Source organism: Lygodium microphyllum, chromosome 18 (assembly GCF_053477565.2).
Source record: "Lygodium microphyllum isolate KBCC chromosome 18, Lygodium_microphyllum_v1.1.10, whole genome shotgun sequence".
Classification (NCBI taxonomy): Eukaryota; Viridiplantae; Streptophyta; class Polypodiopsida; order Schizaeales; family Lygodiaceae; genus Lygodium; species Lygodium microphyllum.
Window position 1 is genome coordinate 25,547,657 of NC_141152.1, and position 19,743 is coordinate 25,567,399.

The 19,743-nt window shown below is 45.1% G+C and overlaps 1 protein-coding gene across 1 annotated transcript in view; it reads right to left on the reverse strand.

The window, feature by feature from the left end:
- The window catches only part of LOC148020690 (uncharacterized), a 31,032-nt gene extending 12,763 nt beyond the window's left edge, over positions 1-18,269 (reverse strand). Inside the window, exons 1-3 of the mRNA XM_087698491.1 lie at positions 18,157-18,269; positions 17,899-18,030; positions 16,158-17,826 (exon numbers count right to left, since the gene is read on the reverse strand). Of these exons, the coding sequence (XP_087554617.1) occupies positions 16,158-17,726 (1,569 nt within the window). The 5' untranslated portion in view covers positions 17,727-17,826; positions 17,899-18,030; positions 18,157-18,269. The remainder of the gene's footprint in view (positions 1-16,157; positions 17,827-17,898; positions 18,031-18,156) is intronic.
- Between the last annotated feature and the right edge of the window lie 1,474 nt (positions 18,270-19,743).

Here is a 19,743-nt window from a genome sequence, read left to right on the forward strand (position 1 = left end):
ACTTATGTATTTTCAAAACACTTTTCAAAAAAAAAAACAAAACAAAACAAAACAAAACAAACAAGTCCATTGTTGATTCCATCCACCTTTGTAGGCCCTGGTAGGCCCTTGGGCAGCCGACGAGCACCCTTGGTCCGATGTCCTGACCTCTCTCGGGTGATCACTTGGGCTCCCTTGGTAAGATATCCATTGCCTCTGTAGTCTTGGTAGGCCACTGAGCAGCCGACGTGCACCTTTTGTCCAATGCCCTGGCTACTTTGGGGTGGGACGCCTTGGGGTAAATCAAAATTTAGACTGGCCTACTTTTCTCGCCCTATTTTGGGCCTGAGAGGGGGTGTTGTGCTAAGAAATGCACTTAAGCACTTAAAACAGCCCCAAAACATGCTTATTTTAGGCTTATTTTAGCCAAAACCCTAAAACCGAGAGCGAATTGAGAAAGTTAAGTGGGAGAGGATCTAGAACCCTAATTTTCTATAAATTGGCAGCCAGCCCTCCACTCTTTTACAATCTCGTTTTTGTAGGTTTCAGGTGTTACCAGCTTGCTGCCCACACCCCAATCACGGAGGACATCTCAGCCCTTGCTATCCATCACTGTTCCCTACAGTCTGGCGCCTATTTCCAACCCTCCACACGCTGATTGTTGCTGTTTCTGCCTGGCGACTGACTATTGTTCATCTGCACTGTTGTCATACAACCTGCCACGCCGGCAAACTGCTGTGTTTGCAGGCTCCAACTGCTGCCCTGACAGTTTTCTCTCTCCTGTTTGCAGTCGCTGCAATTTTTCTCTCTCCTACAAGCTGTCTTGCCTGCGTTTTCAGTCTCTCTCTCTTGTAGGCTCTGTTTTTAGTCTTTCTCTCTCCTCACTACTGTCTACATCAGGTCCAGCTTCTCACTGCTGCGTTTGCTGGTGTTCGACATCCGGATGCTGCCTTGCTGCGATTCAGGATCCGTTTGGAGTACGACACTCTCCAGCTCATTATCCCTACCCTGATCCTAGAGATACAAGAGTTCGAGGTTCAGTATTCATTCACTGCATAGTGTGTTTGCTGCATGAGCATCGTATTATTAGTAGTCATATCATTTCATTTATTCACTGTGTTCATTGTCTCTAAGTTACTCTAACCCTAACCCTAACATGCAATTGTAAATTGTTATGTCAAGAAGGCAAATGAAAAGAATGGCACCATAAAGACTAAAGAAAAGAAGACAACCAATACAGCTAAAGCAGAGTTAAAGTTATTCATGGCAACCATTAAGAAAGTGTATTCACTATTCCTCGACACAAGAAATATCTAACACTAACTCATGGGTATCAGATAGTGATACCTCCCGTCACATGACTAACAAGAAAGGTCTATATAGTTCTATAAAGCCTCTGTAAGAATCCATCATTGTGACGGTTGGGAATGATGCAAAATGCCCTATTGAGGGCACAGGTACTATTTCCTTTGTTACTACAAATGGTGAACTCAAGAATCTTTCAAATATGTTGTATGTTCCAGAGATTAACAGAAATCTACTATCAGTTGTTTCTATAACTGATATTGCCCATGAGGTGAGGTCATAGAGACAAGGAATGCCCGTTCCAACGCATAGAAACGGATTAACGCATTCTAGGAGGTCCAAGCCCAGGAAACGCTGGCGGAACGTCCCAGCCCGTTCCCTGTCCCGTTCGGGCCATTCTCTATTTGGAACAGCCGTTCCAACAGCTAAATTTTTCTTTTTAATGGTCGATCGATGTCCGTTTAGGTCACAACTCGCTAGCCCGACGTCACCTGTCACTAGTCCAACTCTCCCGCCTCTCTCACCTACCTCATCTACCTTACCCAACTGCCCCGCCTACTCCCACCTATGTCGCCTGCCTCGCTCTTCTGCTCCCGCTTCTCCCGCCTTCCCCGCGTGCCTTGCCTGGGCCTTGCCTGGGCCCTGCTTGCTCCTACCTGCCTAGCCTGTGGCTAGCCTCTCCTACCTGCCTGGCCTATGGCCGGCCTCTCTTGCCTACCTGGCCTAACTCTTGCCCGCATTCGAGTGAGGTCCGAGGAATCTTGTGTTGAAATTTTGACTGAAATGTTTACAATTTCATTGAACTTTCAACTTTGACTGAAATTTCTGCAATTTCATTGAAATTTGACACATGCATGTTGAAATTTTGGCTGCAATTTTCTGCAATTTCATTGAAGTTTATTGATTATTTGTCACTTTTATATAGATGGCAGCATTGACATCTATGGGATCTTCTGTTAGCCTGCTCTTATTCAGTCTCAGACTGTCATCTCCTGGTTGTGAGCTCCTGTCAGAGTCTGACAGGAGACAGAGGAGCTCTGTCAGTGTGTTTTCAGGCTGCCTTAGTATGTATGCAGCCCTGGGCATTTTACAGCCCAGTTCTGGGCTGTTTTTGGGGTGACTGCCCATTATTTTGGGCAGTCGGACCAGTTCTGGTCAGTCGGACCAGAACTGGCCAGTCGGACCAGATCTGGCCAGTCGGACCAGATCTGGCCAGTCGGACCAGATCTGGCCAGGTCGGCCAGTTTAGCTGGTCGGCCAGTTTTCTGGCTGGGGGCTATTTATAGCTGCCCCCCCAGTCAGTCCAGCATTCATCTCATTCATGCTCTGCAGGTTCAGCACTGCTCCCTCCGTCTCCGTCTCCGGCATTGGTGCTGCCTCTGCTTCCAGTCTGTCCTGGTTCCCTCACTGACGCTCCGGGCTGCGTGCAGGGACTGTTCTGTCCATTCCAGTGTATTCAGCATTCATCTCAGTCAGTGCAGATTTTCTTCCTTCATTCTCTGCTTCATCTCTCCTCTCCTCTGTGTTCGTGTTCTTCTTTCGCTGCGCACTCTCACATGGTATCATCGCCTGATTGAGAGCACGGAGGACGCGAGAAATACCTTACTGCTGCTGTTCACAGTCCCACATCAGCCAGGCGATTCCTTCAGGAGGCTGCCAACAGGTCTACACCAGCCAGGCGACTGCATCAGAAGACTGTACAGCCTGCGTTTGCTGTACACAGGGGCTGCCACGTCATCCAGTGACGCAGCAAACCTGCGTTTGCTGCCAGGCGACCTCCTCTGCTGCAGGGCGACCCTCCTACAGCCTGCGTTTTGCTGTTTTGCAGGTCGCTTCTACCCTGGCTGCTCCTCTCCTGCAGGCGACCTCTGTCTGGGCAAGTTCCCGGTGCTGGTGGTCTCGTTTCTGGTGTTAGCCATCAGATCTATTTGCGTTTTGCAGATCCAGGTGGCTGTTGGCACTTTCTGCCTGCATCTTGGTGGTTGGTGACCACACTGTTGGTCCTATTTCGTCAGCAGCACAACTTTCTTTGGTATTTTGCAGATTGGAAGATGTCTTACCAGTTTTCAGGCTTTGAAGACTCAGAGGATGAGCTTCTTTCTCATCATTCCTCTGAGCGGAGGCGGGACTATCGTGAAGTTCGACAACGGGATGACCCTCCTCGCACTCGTCCTTCTTCAGTCCATGCATCTCAGAGGGTTCCATCTACTGCGAAGGTTTCTTCAGTGAAGACTGCATCTACTGTGCGGATGCCTTCCTTGATTCCCTCTATCCAGGTGCCGATTCTCCCTTCCTTTCCGAAGGAAGACAAGTTGGATGGTTCCAACTATTCCCTATGGTCATGCAAGGTGGCTTGCATCCTTGATACCTTTGATCTGTGGGATCTTGTTTCTTCGCCCATCGACCGACCCCCCGTGGATTCGTCCGATGGCACCTCTATGGACCGTGCAGCCTTATGGGATCGGCTCAACTCTCGAGCCCGTTCCTTTCTTTTTATGAGTCTCCATGATTCTGTTCTTGTACATGTTCACAGGTTAAAAACCGCGGCGGAAGTATGGACAAAGCTTGCGTCTTTGTATCAGCACAAGACATTTGCCCACAAGATTTCCCTGGAGAAGAAGTTGCGGATGCTCAGTCTTGATGGTTCTTCTTCCATGAAGGAGCACATCACGAAGATGGAGGATATGCGAGGCGAGCTTGCCTCTCTTGGTCGTCTGATATCGTCTGAGGATATGGCGATGATTCTGTTGACTCAGCTGCCATCACCCCGCTATGATGTCTTCTACACCAGCCTCATCACCACGAGAACCCGTGAGACTCTCCTATGGGAGGAGCTTTCCCCGCTTGTCTTGGAGCATGACGAGCGACTCAAAGAGGTGGGAGCCAGTGGCTCCACCAAGGCATTTACGGCTGCCACAGGTGGTGGCAAGAAGAAGAAACAAAAGAAGGAGAAGTCCAAGGACAAGAAGGAGGAAGATAAGAAGGATGCGAAGGAGAAGAAGCCCAAGTGTCCCCATTGTGGGAAGGGCACTCATCCCGAGGAGAAGTGTTGGCAGAAGTATCCCCATTTGAAGCCTAAGGAGAAGGACTCGAAGGCGGCCCCAGCCACAACAGAATCTGCGTTTGTGCATCTCTTTGTTGAGGAAGACACTGCCCTAGCTTCTACCACTCCGGAGAAGCCTTGGCTCGTCGACAGTGGCGCATCTTCACATATGACCTTCCGTCAGGATTGGCTTCAGGATCTTCGTTCCAGAGGGGGTACAGTCACCATTGGTGACAATTCTACAGTTCCTGTTCATGGAGTGGGGACTTTACCTATGTTTTCTGACAGGCGGTCTTCCTCCGCCAAAGTGCTCTATGTGCCTGATTTGGGTTTTAACCTATTATCTGTGCATGGTCTTACTCAGTTAGGTACCCGCGTTATTTTTACTCAGGATGCAGTCACAGTGGAGGATGCTTCTACAGGTGATGCCCTTTGGACAAGTACACAGGAGGGTGGGCTTTATACGCTCACAGCCTTGGCTGCGCGGACTTCCCATGAGCTTGGGCTACTCTGGCATGCTCGGTATGGTCATTTGACCCTTGATTCTCTTCGCCGGGCTTCTAGGAGGAAGATGGTGGAGGGACTTCCTGATTTCCCTCCTCTTCACACTTTGTGCCCTAGCTGCTTGAGGGGCAAGCAGCACAGGCAGCCTCACCCGCAGGTTGCTTCTAGGAGGGCTACTTCACCGCTTGAGTTGGTACATACCGACCTTTGCGGACCTATGGGCACGGCCTCCCTTGGGAAGGCCAAGTATTTGATCCTGATTGTGGACGACTTTAGTCGTTATGTGTGGCCTTATTTCTTGGAGTACAAGAGCGAGGCGTACTCCCGTTTCTGTGAGTGGCAGGTGTTTGTGGAGACCCAAACAACTTCCAAAGTCCGTGGTGTTCGAGCTGATCACGGTGGAGAGTTCACTTCTCACCTTTTCTCTCAGTTTTGCAGGGATCATGGTATTCGGGTGGAGTATTCCCATCCGAACACACCATCAGAGAATGGTGTGGTGGAGCGTGCGAATCGGACCATGATTGAGATGGCCCGATCTATGCTGGAGCATAGGAGTCTTCCTCATTTCCTTTGGGGTGAGGCGGTGGCTACAGCGGTGCATATACGCAACCGCTCTCCGACTTCGGCGTTACAGGACATGACTCCATATGAGGCTTTCTTTGGGAAGAAGCCTTCCGTGTCCCATTTTCGCATCTTTGGGTGCGATGCGTTTGTCCATGTGGACAAGAAGAAGAGGAAGACGAAGTTCGACTCTAAGTCGAGAAAGCTTATCTTCGTTGGTTATAGTACGACCACGAAGGGATATCGGCTCTACGACCCGACGACGCGGAAGGTTGAGGTGAGCAGGGATGTGATCTTTGATGAGGCTTCGGCCTCTGAGGATCCGATTGATGGTTCTATTTCCGATGTTTCTTCATCATCGACGGACCCCCCCCCACCTTCTCTCCCTTCACTTCCTTCCAGGATCACCCTTAGCACCCCCCCTATTCCTCCTCCTCCTTCGGCTTCCCTTTCCCCTTTGGTGGATGTGCCTTCGTCTTCTACGAGCTCTTCTACCGCCTCTTCGGGATCTTCACGGGATATACAGCCTTCTTCAGATGCGGAGGATTTACCTTCACTCGGTGAGGGGGAGTCCCTCTCCGATTTGGGTGCTTTACAGGTTCCAGAGACCCCCCGGTCTCCCTCACAGAAGGAGTCTCTTAGGATTCCTTTATGGTATCGCCGGCTCATGCAGGATTCAGGTGTTACACACTTTCCTGCCTCTTCTACAGGTCCTCGTCGATCAGCCCGTTTACAGGCCCAGCGGGACAGTTCACTATGTGTGAACTATGCTCTTATGTCACAGATTCTTCAGGATTCTGAGCCTTCCACAGTGGAGGAGGCTCTTGCACAGGATATTTGGAGACAGGCTATGCAGGCCGAGCTCGACTCCATCGAGCGAAACCATACGTGGGAGCTTGTACCGCGTCCCGCGAAACGGAAGGTGATTGGTGTGAAATGGGTCTTTAAGACCAAATATCTTGCAGATGGCTCCTTGGACAAGCATAAAGCTAGGCTTGTTGCCAAGGGTTTTGCCCAGCGTGCAGGGTTGGATTACTTTGAGACTTTTGCTCCTACAGCTAGGATGTCCACCATCCGAGTACTTTTGGCTCTTGCTGCACATCACCGTTGGCCTGTCTATCAGATGGACGTCAAGTCTGCTTTTCTGAATGGCGTTCTTGAGGAGGAGATTTATGTTTCACAGCCTCCTGGTTTTCTTGTGCAGGGGAAGGAGGATCATGTCTACAGGCTGCGGAAGGCTCTTTATGGCCTAAAGCAGGCTCCTCGTGCTTGGTACCAGCGGATTGACCGCTTCTTTCTACAGAGTGGCTTTGCGCGCTCCGCTTATGATCCCAACCTCTACTTACGGGTTGTGGATTCTCTTTCGGTGTTTCTCATCTTGTATGTGGATGATCTTATTATTACAGGGAGCGACACTCAGCAGGTGGAGCATACACGGTCCATTCTACAGCAGGAGTTTGACATGACGGATCTAGGGATCCTTCACTTCTTTCTAGGTCTGGAGATCTATCAGATGGCACAGGGCATTTTTATCTCGCAGCACAGGTACATCTCCGAGCTTCTTTCGGAGTTTGATATGGCTGAGTGTCGGCCTATCTCATGCCCTATGGACCCTGAGTCCAAGCTTTTGACAGCTGGAGTTCCTCTTACCGATCCCACCCGTTACAGGTGCCTTGTCGGCTCTCTTATCTGGCTGCTTCACACTCGGCCGGATATCTCCTTTGTGGTGGCTTTATTGTCTTCCTTTATGCAGACTCCTACCCAGGATCACTGGCAGGCGGCCCTGCGGGTTCTTCGCTATTTGCAAGGGACTCGATCCTTTGGGATCATGTATGGAGATGGGATTACCCTTTCTGGATGGAGTGATTCTGATTGGGCAGGTGATGTGGATTCGCGACGATCCACTACAGGTTATGCTTTCACCCTTGGATCTGGTGCTGTCTCTTGGAGCAGCAAGAAGCAGCCTACTGTGGCACTTTCTTCTACAGAGGCTGAGTATCGGGCCCTATGTTCGACCGCTATGGAGGCAGTTTGGCTCCGTCGCTTACTCGCGGAGATTGGCTTTACCCAGACCGGACCTACGGAGCTGCGCGTGGATAACCAGAGTGCTCTTGCTCTGGCCAAGAACCCGGTGTTTCATGCTCGTACGAAGCACATTGAGGTTCAGTATCACTATGTTCGAGAGCGGATCGTGGATTCGGCGCTGGTGGTGGTCTATTGTCCTACGGCGGCCAATGCAGCTGATCTCTTTACGAAGCCTTTGCCTCAGGCTTCTTTGCTTCATCACATGCGGTTCTTGGGTCTTCAGTCTCTCCCAGGAGTTGAGAGGGGGTGTTAGCCTGCTCTTATTCAGTCTCAGACTGTCATCTCCTGGTTGTGAGCTCCTGTCAGAGTCTGACAGGAGACAGAGGAGCTCTGTCAGTGTGTTTTCAGGCTGCCTTAGTATGTATGCAGCCCTGGGCATTTTACAGCCCAGTTCTGGGCTGTTTTTGGGGTGACTGCCCATTATTTTGGGCAGTCGGACCAGTTCTGGTCAGTCGGACCAGAACTGGCCAGTCGGACCAGATCTGGCCAGTCGGACCAGATCTGGCCAGGTCGGCCAGTTTAGCTGGTCGGCCAGTTTTCTGGCTGGGGGCTATTTATAGCTGCCCCCCCAGTCAGTCCAGCATTCATCTCATTCATGCTCTGCAGGTTCAGCACTGCTCCCTCCGTCTCCGTCTCCGGCATTGGTGCTGCCTCTGCTTCCAGTCTGTCCTGGTTCCCTCACTGACGCTCCGGGCTGCGTGCAGGGACTGTTCTGTCCATTCCAGTGTATTCAGCATTCATCTCAGTCAGTGCAGATTTTCTTCCTTCATTCTCTGCTTCATCTCTCCTCTCCTCTGTGTTCGTGTTCTTCTTTCGCTGCGCACTCTCACATCTTCATCATCCTCAGCACATATTTCGTCAACAACTGGACGAAGTCAAAGCACTACTTGGTCATGGTGGGATGAGGTAGATGCAAGGGTGCCATTGAGAGGTGGAGGGGCTTGCCGTTGGAAATGCAAACTTTGCTCTTATGCTCGCACTAGTGGGGCTGATAAAGTGAGAGCCCATCTTCTACATGAGGAGGGGAAAGAGGGGCATTTTTGCACCAGTGTATCAATTGAGAAAAGGTAGGAGTTACTTGATGGCATAGCCACTTCTATGGGGAATTCACATGCCAAGAGGACACCAAATATAGCAGTGGATCCAACAACATGGACTCCAAGGCCAGTAGGGCATGGTACTTCATGCAGAAGACCACTAGGATTAGTGGCTACACAACCTTCTCATGGGCCATCAGTGGCAGCTTGTTGTGGTGTTAGACAGAGTTCATTGCACACTTCATGGAAACCAAAGACAAAAAGAGGAAACAGATGTAACAATGGAATGCTTTTTTTACCATGATCATATTGCATTCAAATCAGCCAGGTCACCTTATTTTTTAAATATGGTGACAAAGATTGCAAAGTATGGACCCACATATAAGCCCCCTTCATAAAAAACTATCAGGACTACATTGCTTCAGAAGAAAAAAGCAGCCATAGAGATTGCAACAACAAATATTCACAATCAATGAGTAAGAAATAGAGTGGCATTGATAGCAGATGGATGGAGTGACATACGCCATAGGTCCATACATGGTGTTGTCGCATATTCTCATGGGGATGTATACTTCATTGATAGTCATGATGCTTCATAGACTGGAAAGAGTGCAGATGTATTGGCATCTGAGTGGTGTGAGGCAGTGCAAGCTGTTGGGGCAGAAAATGCAGTGCAGTTCCTGGCAGATGGTGAACCTACAAACATGGCAACAATAAACACTTTAATTTCAATGTATCCATATATCACCTTTAGTCCATGCACGGCACATTGCTTGAATAACTTGTTGAAGGATATTGGGGACTAGCCATGGATGGCATCTCTTGTTGCCAAAGGCAACAAGATTATCACATTTATATGTAATCATCAGTACTTGCATGCTGAGTTTCGCAAGAGAAGTGACAAAGAGCTTCACAAATACTCTGATACACGATTTGCATATAACTTTCTTATGCTTGGTCAATTGCACTATTTGTATATAACTTTCTTATGCTAGGTCGATAGCACTATTGCAAAGGTGCAATTAGGGAGCTATTTGCTAGTGATAAGTATGAAAATTGGATTGGGGCTGCCACTGCTAGTGCTGTGTTATATAATGCATATGTCTCTGATAGAGATTTTTGGGATGAGGTGAATCGCACCAACCAAATGGTTGATCCTATTATGCACATGTTGAGACTTACAGATGGCATGAATCCATGGATCGGGAAGATCTATGAAGGTATGGATCACATGATTGAGAAGTTGGAGAGTTTAGAACCAAATGCAAACAGGTATGAGCAAACCAAGGAATTATGCATCAGCAAATGGAATGAGTACGACTCTCCTATGCATGCTGCAGCATATGTGCTTGATCCTGAGTTTCAAGGAAAGATGCAAGAAAGAGACCTTGAGGTGGTCAAGGCTTGGAACACATTGCTTGCAAGGCTTTATCCTAGCTGTGAAATGCAACACAAAATTAAAAATCAGCTCTTTGTGTATCGACAAACATTAGGGATGTTTGGTACAGAAGATGCACTAGAGAACAAGACAAATATTGGGGCTGCTTTATGGTGGGAGGACTACGGGGCAGAAGCTCCAAAGTTGAAGAGTTTCGCTATTCGTATTCTCAACCAAAAAATTAGCTCTTCTTACTTAGAGCAACTATGGAGCTCATTCAATCACATTCACTCAAAGAAGAGAAATCGTCTTGGTACAGTGAAGACGAATGACCTAGTTTATGTGAGCTCCAATCTTCGCTTGCTAGCTCATACATCAATTGCAAAGGCTGATTCTTTTATACGTTGGGAAAAAGATGACGATGATGATGATGATGGTGAGGATGATGGATAAGATGTTGTTCAACAGGATGAGCATTCAGGCACAATGGAGCCATCTTCCATGAATCAGAGCACTTAGCGGCTAGCCTTTTGAAACTTTAGAGTATTGACTTGGAAATTGGAGCTCTTGTAACTTGGATCTTTAGACTTTAAAGTTTAGTTCATATTTTATCTCTTTGCAATACACACTTGTTGGGGACTTATGCAACATTGTTGATTACAATATTGAATCATAAATGCAACAGTCCATTGCTGATGACAATGTTTTGAATCTTTATTATTGTTGAAACTTGATTATTATGTCTCTAATTTCATGAATTATGGTTGATATGATCTCTCTCTCTAAATTCTAAGACTTAAGTGTTAATTCTCTCTCTCTCTCTCTCTCTCTCTCTCTCTCTCTCTCTCTCTCTCTCTCTCTCTCTCTCTCTATATATATATATATATATATATATATATATATGGGGCTTAGAATAGAGGATGTCTCTTAGAATAGAGGAGCAAAGAAAGGCTTCTACTTACATTCAATATGGCCCTTATGACTAAGATTATGAGAGAAGTAAAGGAGCCAACATACTTGAAAGAAGCACTTGCAAATCTAGCATGGAGAGTAGTTATGCAAGCTGATTATGACAGCATAATGAAGAATGACACTTAGGAGTTAGTGGATCAACCAAGAAAGAGGAAGATTATTGGCACCAAGTAGGTTGGGAAGGTAAAGTACAAGGCTAATGGCAACTTAGAAAAATACAAAGCGAAATTAGTTGCACAAGGATTTTCACAGATTGAAGAATTGAATTTTCAAGAATCATTTGCTCCAACTACTAGAATGACCACTGTTCACACAGTACTTATAGTGGATGCTCATAAGAAGTGGCTAGTTTACCAAATGGATGTTAAATCCACGTTCTTAAATGGTGACCTCAAGGAAGAAGCCTATAGAGCATGGTGCCAGCAAATAGATAAATTTTTTCTAGGTTTAAATTTCAAAAGATGTGCTAACTTGTCTGTTTACAAGGATAGTGAAAAGTTTGTAGTAATTGTCCTATATGTGGACAACCTTCTTATTACAAGTGACTATGAAGATATGATCCATCAGACTCCAAAGCCTTTGAGCTTTGAGTTTGAAGTGATAAACTTGGGCTTGTTACACTATTGTTTGGGGATTGAAGTCTAGCAAGAGCCTCGTAAAATCTTCATCTCTCAAAAGAAGTATGCATGGGAGATCTTAAAAGCATTTGGAATGACCGAGTGTAAGGAGATAGCTACACCTATGGAGGTCAATGTGAATCTATCCATTGAGTATATATCAACACTAGCGAACATTGGGAGGTATAAAGAGGTTGGTTGGCAACCTCATATACTTATGTAACACCACGCTAGATATCACTTTTGTTGTTGGGATTTTGAGCACGTTCTCAAACAAACCCTCAGAAAGTCATTGAAATTTTGAAATGCACGTGCTTAGATACTTAAGAAAAAACTCTTGACTATGGTATCACATACAGTTCCGAAAGTGCTCTCGTGGGAAACGATGACTCAGATTGGGCATGTAACAATGATTCCAAAAAATTAGTTTATGGATATTGTTTCTCCTTAGGTTCAAGAATCTTCTCTTGGATCAGTAAGAAGCAACTAACTATGACATTGTCTTCTACCGAAGCAGAGTACAAGGCAACTTTCTTTTGTACATGTGAAGCAATGTGATTAGGAGGATCCTATGGCATATGGGAGTATAGGATGAAGATCCAACAGTACTAAGATGTGACAATCACAGTTGCATCGCCATTGCTAAAAATCCAATTTCACCAAACACATTGAGATCCATTATCACTCTATGCATGACTTGATCGAGGATGGGATAGTAGAGCTAGTCTACTATCCAATGAGAGAGAATGGAATAGATATCTTTACCAAAGCTCTTACAAAGGATCTCCTTCAAATTCATCTTCAAAGACTCGGCATTGGGCCGAGAATATAATTCACCTACAAGTGAACATTGAGAAGGGTTAGATATACTCAATGCCTCACCCTCGTAAGGTGCCACCAATGATCCATGGTGAAGTTATAAGGTCCCCATTATGAGGAGAAGCCATGTGTAAGTATGAATATTGGGTGGATCTTGACTTGTATGTCAGATGAGGTCTATGTGACCAGATGGCAAAAAGGTGACCTTTTGTGGATCTAGCCTTTGGGTTAAATAGAGTAGTTATGCTAGTAGCACCTCAAGGCATGATGCATCGAGTTGCAAGGTGTGGGAGTTATCAAGGACCCCTATTTTGGGATCCAAGGGCCGCTTTCGTAGCCCCTATCTGAGGGGTCTCAGGAAGGCCACTAACGAGAATCCTAGGGCAGCACCCCCGGCTCGACAGTAAAGGGAATATTTCATAGCCAACTAGGAAAGCTTCAAAATATAGTCAAACATGCCTACCAGACTACCTTCTCGGGCTATAAAAGAAAGACCCATCTAAAGCCATTGTCAATCTATCTTTCACCCAATCAAAATTCTTCTAGCTACCCTTAAGCTCTTTGCATATCATCTGTCTGGATCACCATCTAAGCTTCACAATAGAAGTGCACACGTGGACGGAGCCATTTTTGTATCCGTTCGTTCGAAATTAAAGCAATCTCTATTCTTCTTGTATTTGTTATGTGTTCTCTACTCCTTGCTCAAATTTTATACGCTATGCCATGTAATTTCTACACCAAATGGCACAAGCGAGGAAACTAAAAATTAAGAGTGAAAATGTTCAGTTCAAGAAGCACCCACATATAAGGTAAAAAACAATGCAAGTCTAGCCAACAATATAGTCTGACCAAGTTGAGCAGTTGGTCAAATAATCAGCCACAACCAAAAGCTAGGTGTAACCAGCCTTCCTCCTCAGATATGGTGGTAAATAACCTGATTAAGCACTATTTACAGCAATTAACAAATTCACAAAACCAAAATGCGCATATATAATCTTGGACATTGCATACCCTATTGGCCCCAAAACTAGAGCCTCTTTCGGTATTTATTTAACTTAATTAAAGAAGAAGAAGAAGATATGCAATGGGATTCTCTCAATCCCTTTCGGTATTCCAACTTCCCTTGCTGACCAGTAAGTCATCAATTTAATTTGCCCCTTGATTCGGACAATCAATTGGCCTTCACTTGCTTTGATGGAGATGAAAAATGCCCCAAATTCATTGATTTACTAGTCCCTCAACTTGAATTTGACTAAAAACAGCTTCAACCTTGTTGAATCCAACTCTTGGAGCTTCCAATTTTTGGCATACTTCTTGAGGTTGCTACTAAACCCTAATTTGTGGTACAACTTAGCATTTACACAGCAGAGAAATCTAAAATTTCTCAGCCTCTAGTGATCTCAATGTTATAATCTTTGGAGAAAGGCTTTAGAAAGACTGGGAGATGAGAGAAAATGCTAAGAAGAGAGAAAATTTAGACTTTCTTCGTGAAAAACTGAAAAAAATCCGTCATTTATTGCTGCTACATTGTCTCAACAGGTTGTAAATGCAAAGAATTGAAAAAATCAGACATTTACTGTTGTTGCCTTGTCTCAACAGCCTGTAAATGCTATCATCTACTGCTGATTGGTCTTCTCCTACCCCTAGCTACCTTAGAAGGTCCTCCAATGGCTGCAAATCAAACCAGCAGCATCTCCTCCCTCTCTCTTGCAAGCTGAATACACTAAAATGCCTCTCTCCAACCTCTAAAGACGTTTTTCAGTCTTGCATAAGCATTTTTTATAAGTGAAAACCTTTCCAAAATGGTTTTTCCAACATTATTCATAATTAACTATTAATTTTTAATCTTTAAATACTGAAAATTAATCTAATAATTATTTCGATACCCTGAAAAATAATTTAACTAGCCAGTAATTAAATTAGCTAAGCAACTTCCATTCTTAAGTGTCTTTGTGCCATATTTGACCATCAAATTGGTGTTAGGTATCATTAAACGCCACTTCTCTAGTGTCATCAACTAATACTTCTGACCAAATGAATGACCTATGTCGACAACTGGCACCAAATACCACCAAGTACCTGTGTGGCATAACTTATAGCAACTTTTGTCTTTGACATCCCGTGATTTCCTTGAGTCCCGAGCTCGTAAATTTACTCTAATCCCAAGTACGCCTCACACGTGCAACATTTACTTAACCATGTGATTAAAAATTAATCTACATGTTGAGTGAGGTTTCAAAAAAATATATCCCCATGGCACTAGGGTCAAAAAAATGCTCTCGATAGGAGATGGAGATGAAAGGACACACGAGCAACAGAGGAGAAGAAAACAAAGCAGCAACATGCACACAACGTATGTCAAAACTTGAGGAAGAATCTCTTATCCCATGAAACCACTTTATCTTGACATGGTTGCAATGCATTTTCAACTCTTAACACTTCACATATTAGCATGCTTGGATGACCTAAGAAGTGTCACACCAACATGGACAACGATTATCCACTCACATAAAGGTTTTCAGCCCACAACTTACTTTGCACCTCACATCATGCTATTCCACTGGAAAAACTATACTTATGCTGCTACTCAGATCTGTTCCAATGTTATCCTAGCTTTGTGTGTACCTCTTGGGGTGCTTTCTGTTGGCAGGTGGTCAGCCAGGGCCGTCACCTTCTGTATGAGGCTAGGATGCAAGACACGATATTCATGATCGAGGCAGAGTCATGTGCAGTGGTGGGTTTAGAGGCTCTACCCATCCGCCAGGTACTGGAGCCCACAGCAAACCGCTCTGAGGTATGGGAAATCATAGGGAGTCTCACTGGTTGGCATATCTGGAAGGCACGGTATCAAGTGGCTTTCAGCGGAGAGAGACCTTCAGTACAAGCGACCCTAGCGGAGCTCTGGACCTCCATCATCCACTCCCTTCGAGGCCGATGGGATCAGGTGTAGGGCAAGTCCAGGGCTCGCCAAGAGCTCCGTGGTCATTTCATGCGCACTTGGGGCGGCCAGGACCTGTTCTTCGTGATGCAGGCAAGCAGCCCCAGATGGCGATACATCCCCCCCCCATGGCTTCTTGCCCCTATCCCCCCCCAGACCGCCTTGAGAGGCTTGTATATATGATGTATCTGTGACTCTCACCAGCTCCAACTTGGTCTGTTGAGCATGAGCACTTCTTTGTATTCAGGTTTTTTCTGGAGTAATATAATTAGCCACATTTTATTTGCCAAAAAAAAAAATCCTAGCTTTGTGTTTGCTCATTTCTTCCACTCTTACACTGAACCTACAGTGATCCTTCAAGTGTACAGGTTGTGGTGGTTCAATTTTTGGGAAGAACAATTCTCTTGATAAAGCAGTTTACAGCAAATTGTACAGCCATATTCCTTCATTTCTCCTGCATTTACTTGCATTTCATACTGTAAACATGTAGCATTTCGTCTCTGTGTTAATCCTGTTTCCGATGTAGCAGAAGCCTTATGCACACATCCAATTGACGAGTGACTCCAAGGGTCCTTTTTATAGGCTTCCTTAGCCTCCTCAGATTAAGCTCCTGATTTTTTGGATATCACCAAAAGAAAAAGGTCATCTGTATGGCCATCCACTACAAACAATGCTTTACCATGATTAGGCAACCTAACTAAGGGCGTATAGATATAGCAGAAGGCAAACATTCCAAGCAGTTGGGCCATTCTAAGTAAATACCAGGCACAGGTGGAGATTGCTGCCCACAGTAGTACTTACAAAATGAACAAACCCCTCAATTACCAGATGGCTATCTATACAATATAGATTTAGTTAGCCTATAAGCCTGCATGAGTCTGCAACCCGCACTGCCTATCTTACATTTTATTCAACTCACAATTTCTCGTACGAACTGGTGGTGAATATTAATCCTTTTGCGCTGTTGAAGAGGCTGAAGAGAGATGGGGCTGCTGGCCGAATCTTCACTGTGGCTGCTATTTTCTTCATTGTCAGCCGCACATTCTCTGTTGCCATCTTGTTTCCAGCCACTTCCAGCTGTGCTATCCATACTGCTACCTCCATCCTTATCATGACTTAGACCACCACTCATCTGCCCCTCTCGAGTTGGGGTCGTGTCTCCTGCTTGTACTGTTACTTCAGTGGCTGTTTCTTTGTTATTATTTTCCAAATTGCATTTTGTTCCATCTTCTTTCAAAGCACCCATTGATGGAACTACCAGATCTAGTTCTCCTGGGCATAAGTGAGTTGCTACACCACTGCCATGTGATGTGTTTACTACCAGAACACCTTCCTGACCAAGACCATGGTCACAGTCAACACTGTCAGAGACCTGGGACACCATAACTTGGTAATGTTCACTCTTGTGAGAAGCATCGCCATCCAGGGATCCTTTTGCACTATCCTCAACCTCTGAATGGATTTGAAGCAATCCCTTGTTAACAACTGCAATCCGTGAATCCACATCCAAAGCATTGCATGGCTCCACATTCTCTGCTTGTCGAAATGCGCCATTTGCGAGGCCTGAAATTGGATCTTCAAAGCCCTGTTCAAGTGTACCTTTGGTCTCTAGAACATGAACAACCTGTCTTTCTAGAGCTTCAATAGCCTTTGCTACTACTTCCACAGTTTCAGAGGATTTGAAATAGGGCATCTCCCATTTGACCAAAGGCCATAAATCCAATTTAATCTCGCCATTGCCATCCACCCCTGCATTCTCTCGGGAATTGCTACAGATAGGGCCTACACCTTCAGAAATCAAGTGACTGCTTCCTGATAAAGAGGCTTCATCTTCCTCGACACTGAAGTCTGAGGACCTTGAAATATCTGGCTCACAATCATGCTCTATACTAGTACACTTTTCAAAGCAAGGACTGGCATTCAAACCATTATCTGGAGAACTTATGTCCTTATTGTTTCCGGTGCTACCACCAGTAGTAGGGTTGCTAATCGACATCCCCTTCAATGGACTAGAGGTATTGCTAGTAGCAGGTTTAATGAAACAACAGGAACTCCCCTTATCACTCTTTGCCATGTCATCATGAAGACTCTCCACTGCCACTTCAGCATTATGGTCTTCTTTGTCATGTCCTGTGTCCTTGGCCACAATAGTTCCCATGGAATCGTGTAAATTTCGGTCAGCTTCGGTACCAGAAACAGCATTTGCATTTGATTCTTCCTCTGATTTTGGAACAATTGCTGGTGATAATAAGACCAACTGACTTGCACATGATTCTGTCTCCCTTGCAACTGCACCTGCATTTTGTGCACCAAGAGAAGATCTGAGGGCAGCATGTTCATCACTCTTGTGGTTTTCATTCAGAACACCTCTCACATTGGATTGCGAGTTCTGCTCCGTTGCACTCGTTTCAACATTGTCCGAAACAAGATGCACTTCGGTACTTCCAAGATCATTTGGAGCAAATTCATGACTATCAATTCCCATCATACTCTGTTAAATACCAGTACTCAACTACAGGTCCTTGGTGCGGAAGTGCAAATATCCTCTACGAATAGCATCTGGCTCCACCAATCCTCAGTACACAAATCTGAAGGAATCTCAGTATTGAATCTGCGTTATTGGATCACCCAATACACACAAAAACGCCAAACTGTTTTACCATGGGAACCTTTGATCCCCGTGATCTCACGTAACAAAACAAGGATTCCTGCGATTGGATCTTCGAGTTTTGATTCAGCACCATGCAGAGGGGTAAAATTTGGCGTAATGCACGTTAAACTGAGTCATTCACCTAGATGCAAAGGAATGCGTTACAGAAATTCGCAAAACTGTATTGTATATATATATATATAGAGAGAGAGAGAGAGACAAAGAGAGACAAAGAGACAGAGTAAAGTACAGAAGACGATACGGACACCTGTCAAAGAACGAGAAGCACGGCTGCGCGGCAATCCGCGAATGGGAGCTTTTCTCGAAGAGACACCTGCAGTTTTGCATCGCAGAGAACAGGATGACAGTAGAAGGAAGAAGAAGACGACGAACAGAGAAAATAAAAGAAGAATGTGAACTTTTAAAGAAGCCCCTTATGACGGCCCCGTCATCACCACGTCAAATCTATCGGGACTGGTCGTTGTTTCTAACGGAGCGTGCGCTTAAGCAATGGTATAAAGTTTGCGACCAAATACAAGACTTGTCAATTGCTATACATAACTTTTTGTATTGGGTTGGAGAGCGCTTCACTTTTGGACAAGTTGGGTGGAGAGCACTTCTCTTTTGGACAGGAAACATCGTCTGTCGGAATTAGCAGTTCACACCACTTGGGTTGGGTGGGGCATACAAGGTGGGAAGCCTTTTGTGTGTCCATCTTTCGTTTGCGTTGAGAGCATGTAGGGCAAAAGCCGAGGGGGAGTCTCCATAGCTCAAAGGGCCAACAATGGGCATACGGAACTTGATTCCTATGCTAATCATGCTAAAATAAATATGTTGAATCTGCAAGTGGGCTTTCAAGCTATGGTATCTATGTGTTGATCATGCTAAAGTAAAGAAGTCGAATCATGCTAAAAGTAAAGAAGTTGGGACCTATAGGCGATCTCGCAAGCTATGGCTTCTGACATATGGAAGCTGGTTGATACCACTAGTTGAGTAAATGCTGAGAGCATTAAGAGAGTACACAAAAGTGTATGCATCATTTCCCATTGAATCTCTCTATTCTAGGTATTATGACTTTCCTACAACTGATGTCTATTTCTTCTTCATGGATCATGTCCCAACTGAAGATGAGCTCTCAAGGTGATGTATGGGTATGTAGTAGGTCCACTGCAGTTTGTATGGTTACAAATTTATTAGAAAAGGTTTTCTTGAGTTTTGGTGGGTTCCTTTGTTGAGAGAGATTGAATTTTCTCTTGTTTAGCGGATTACAAAGGAAAAATTGTGCTTTTCTCCTAATTATATGCCTCAATGCAAGTGCCCTATGTGGGTATCTTTCCTAACCTACATGCAAGTTTTGAGGTAGATATCAAAGCTTTTGGAATTTCTCTTAGCAAAGCTCTACATGTTCTTCCTCTTCCATCTAGCATGAGAGGGAAATGTAGGGTGTACAACTTGTGGCATAAGAGGATGGAACCTCTTAAGGTTCTTGAGATACAAGAAATCAAGGAACTAGAGGCTATATGTGATGTGCATTTTTCTCCTTTCCCTGTCACATGTTGTTATTGTCATGCATCATGTCATTTTGCAACACAATGTCCAAAAACGATGGAAAAGGGACATAGTGAAAAGAAGTCTAAGCAATTATATGGTAAAGATAATAGGGTCCATGATGCAAATAAATAGATAGTCAAAATTGAACTTGAGCAACAATTAGAGGGCAATAAGAAGGAATTTGGGCCTCAAGGTTTTGAGTCTAAGAGGCAAGCTAGCCTACAAGGTGCTACAAGGATATGCTTAAAACAAATAAAAACACAATGGTAGTGGATCCTAATGTGGGTAAGCATAATCATGATAA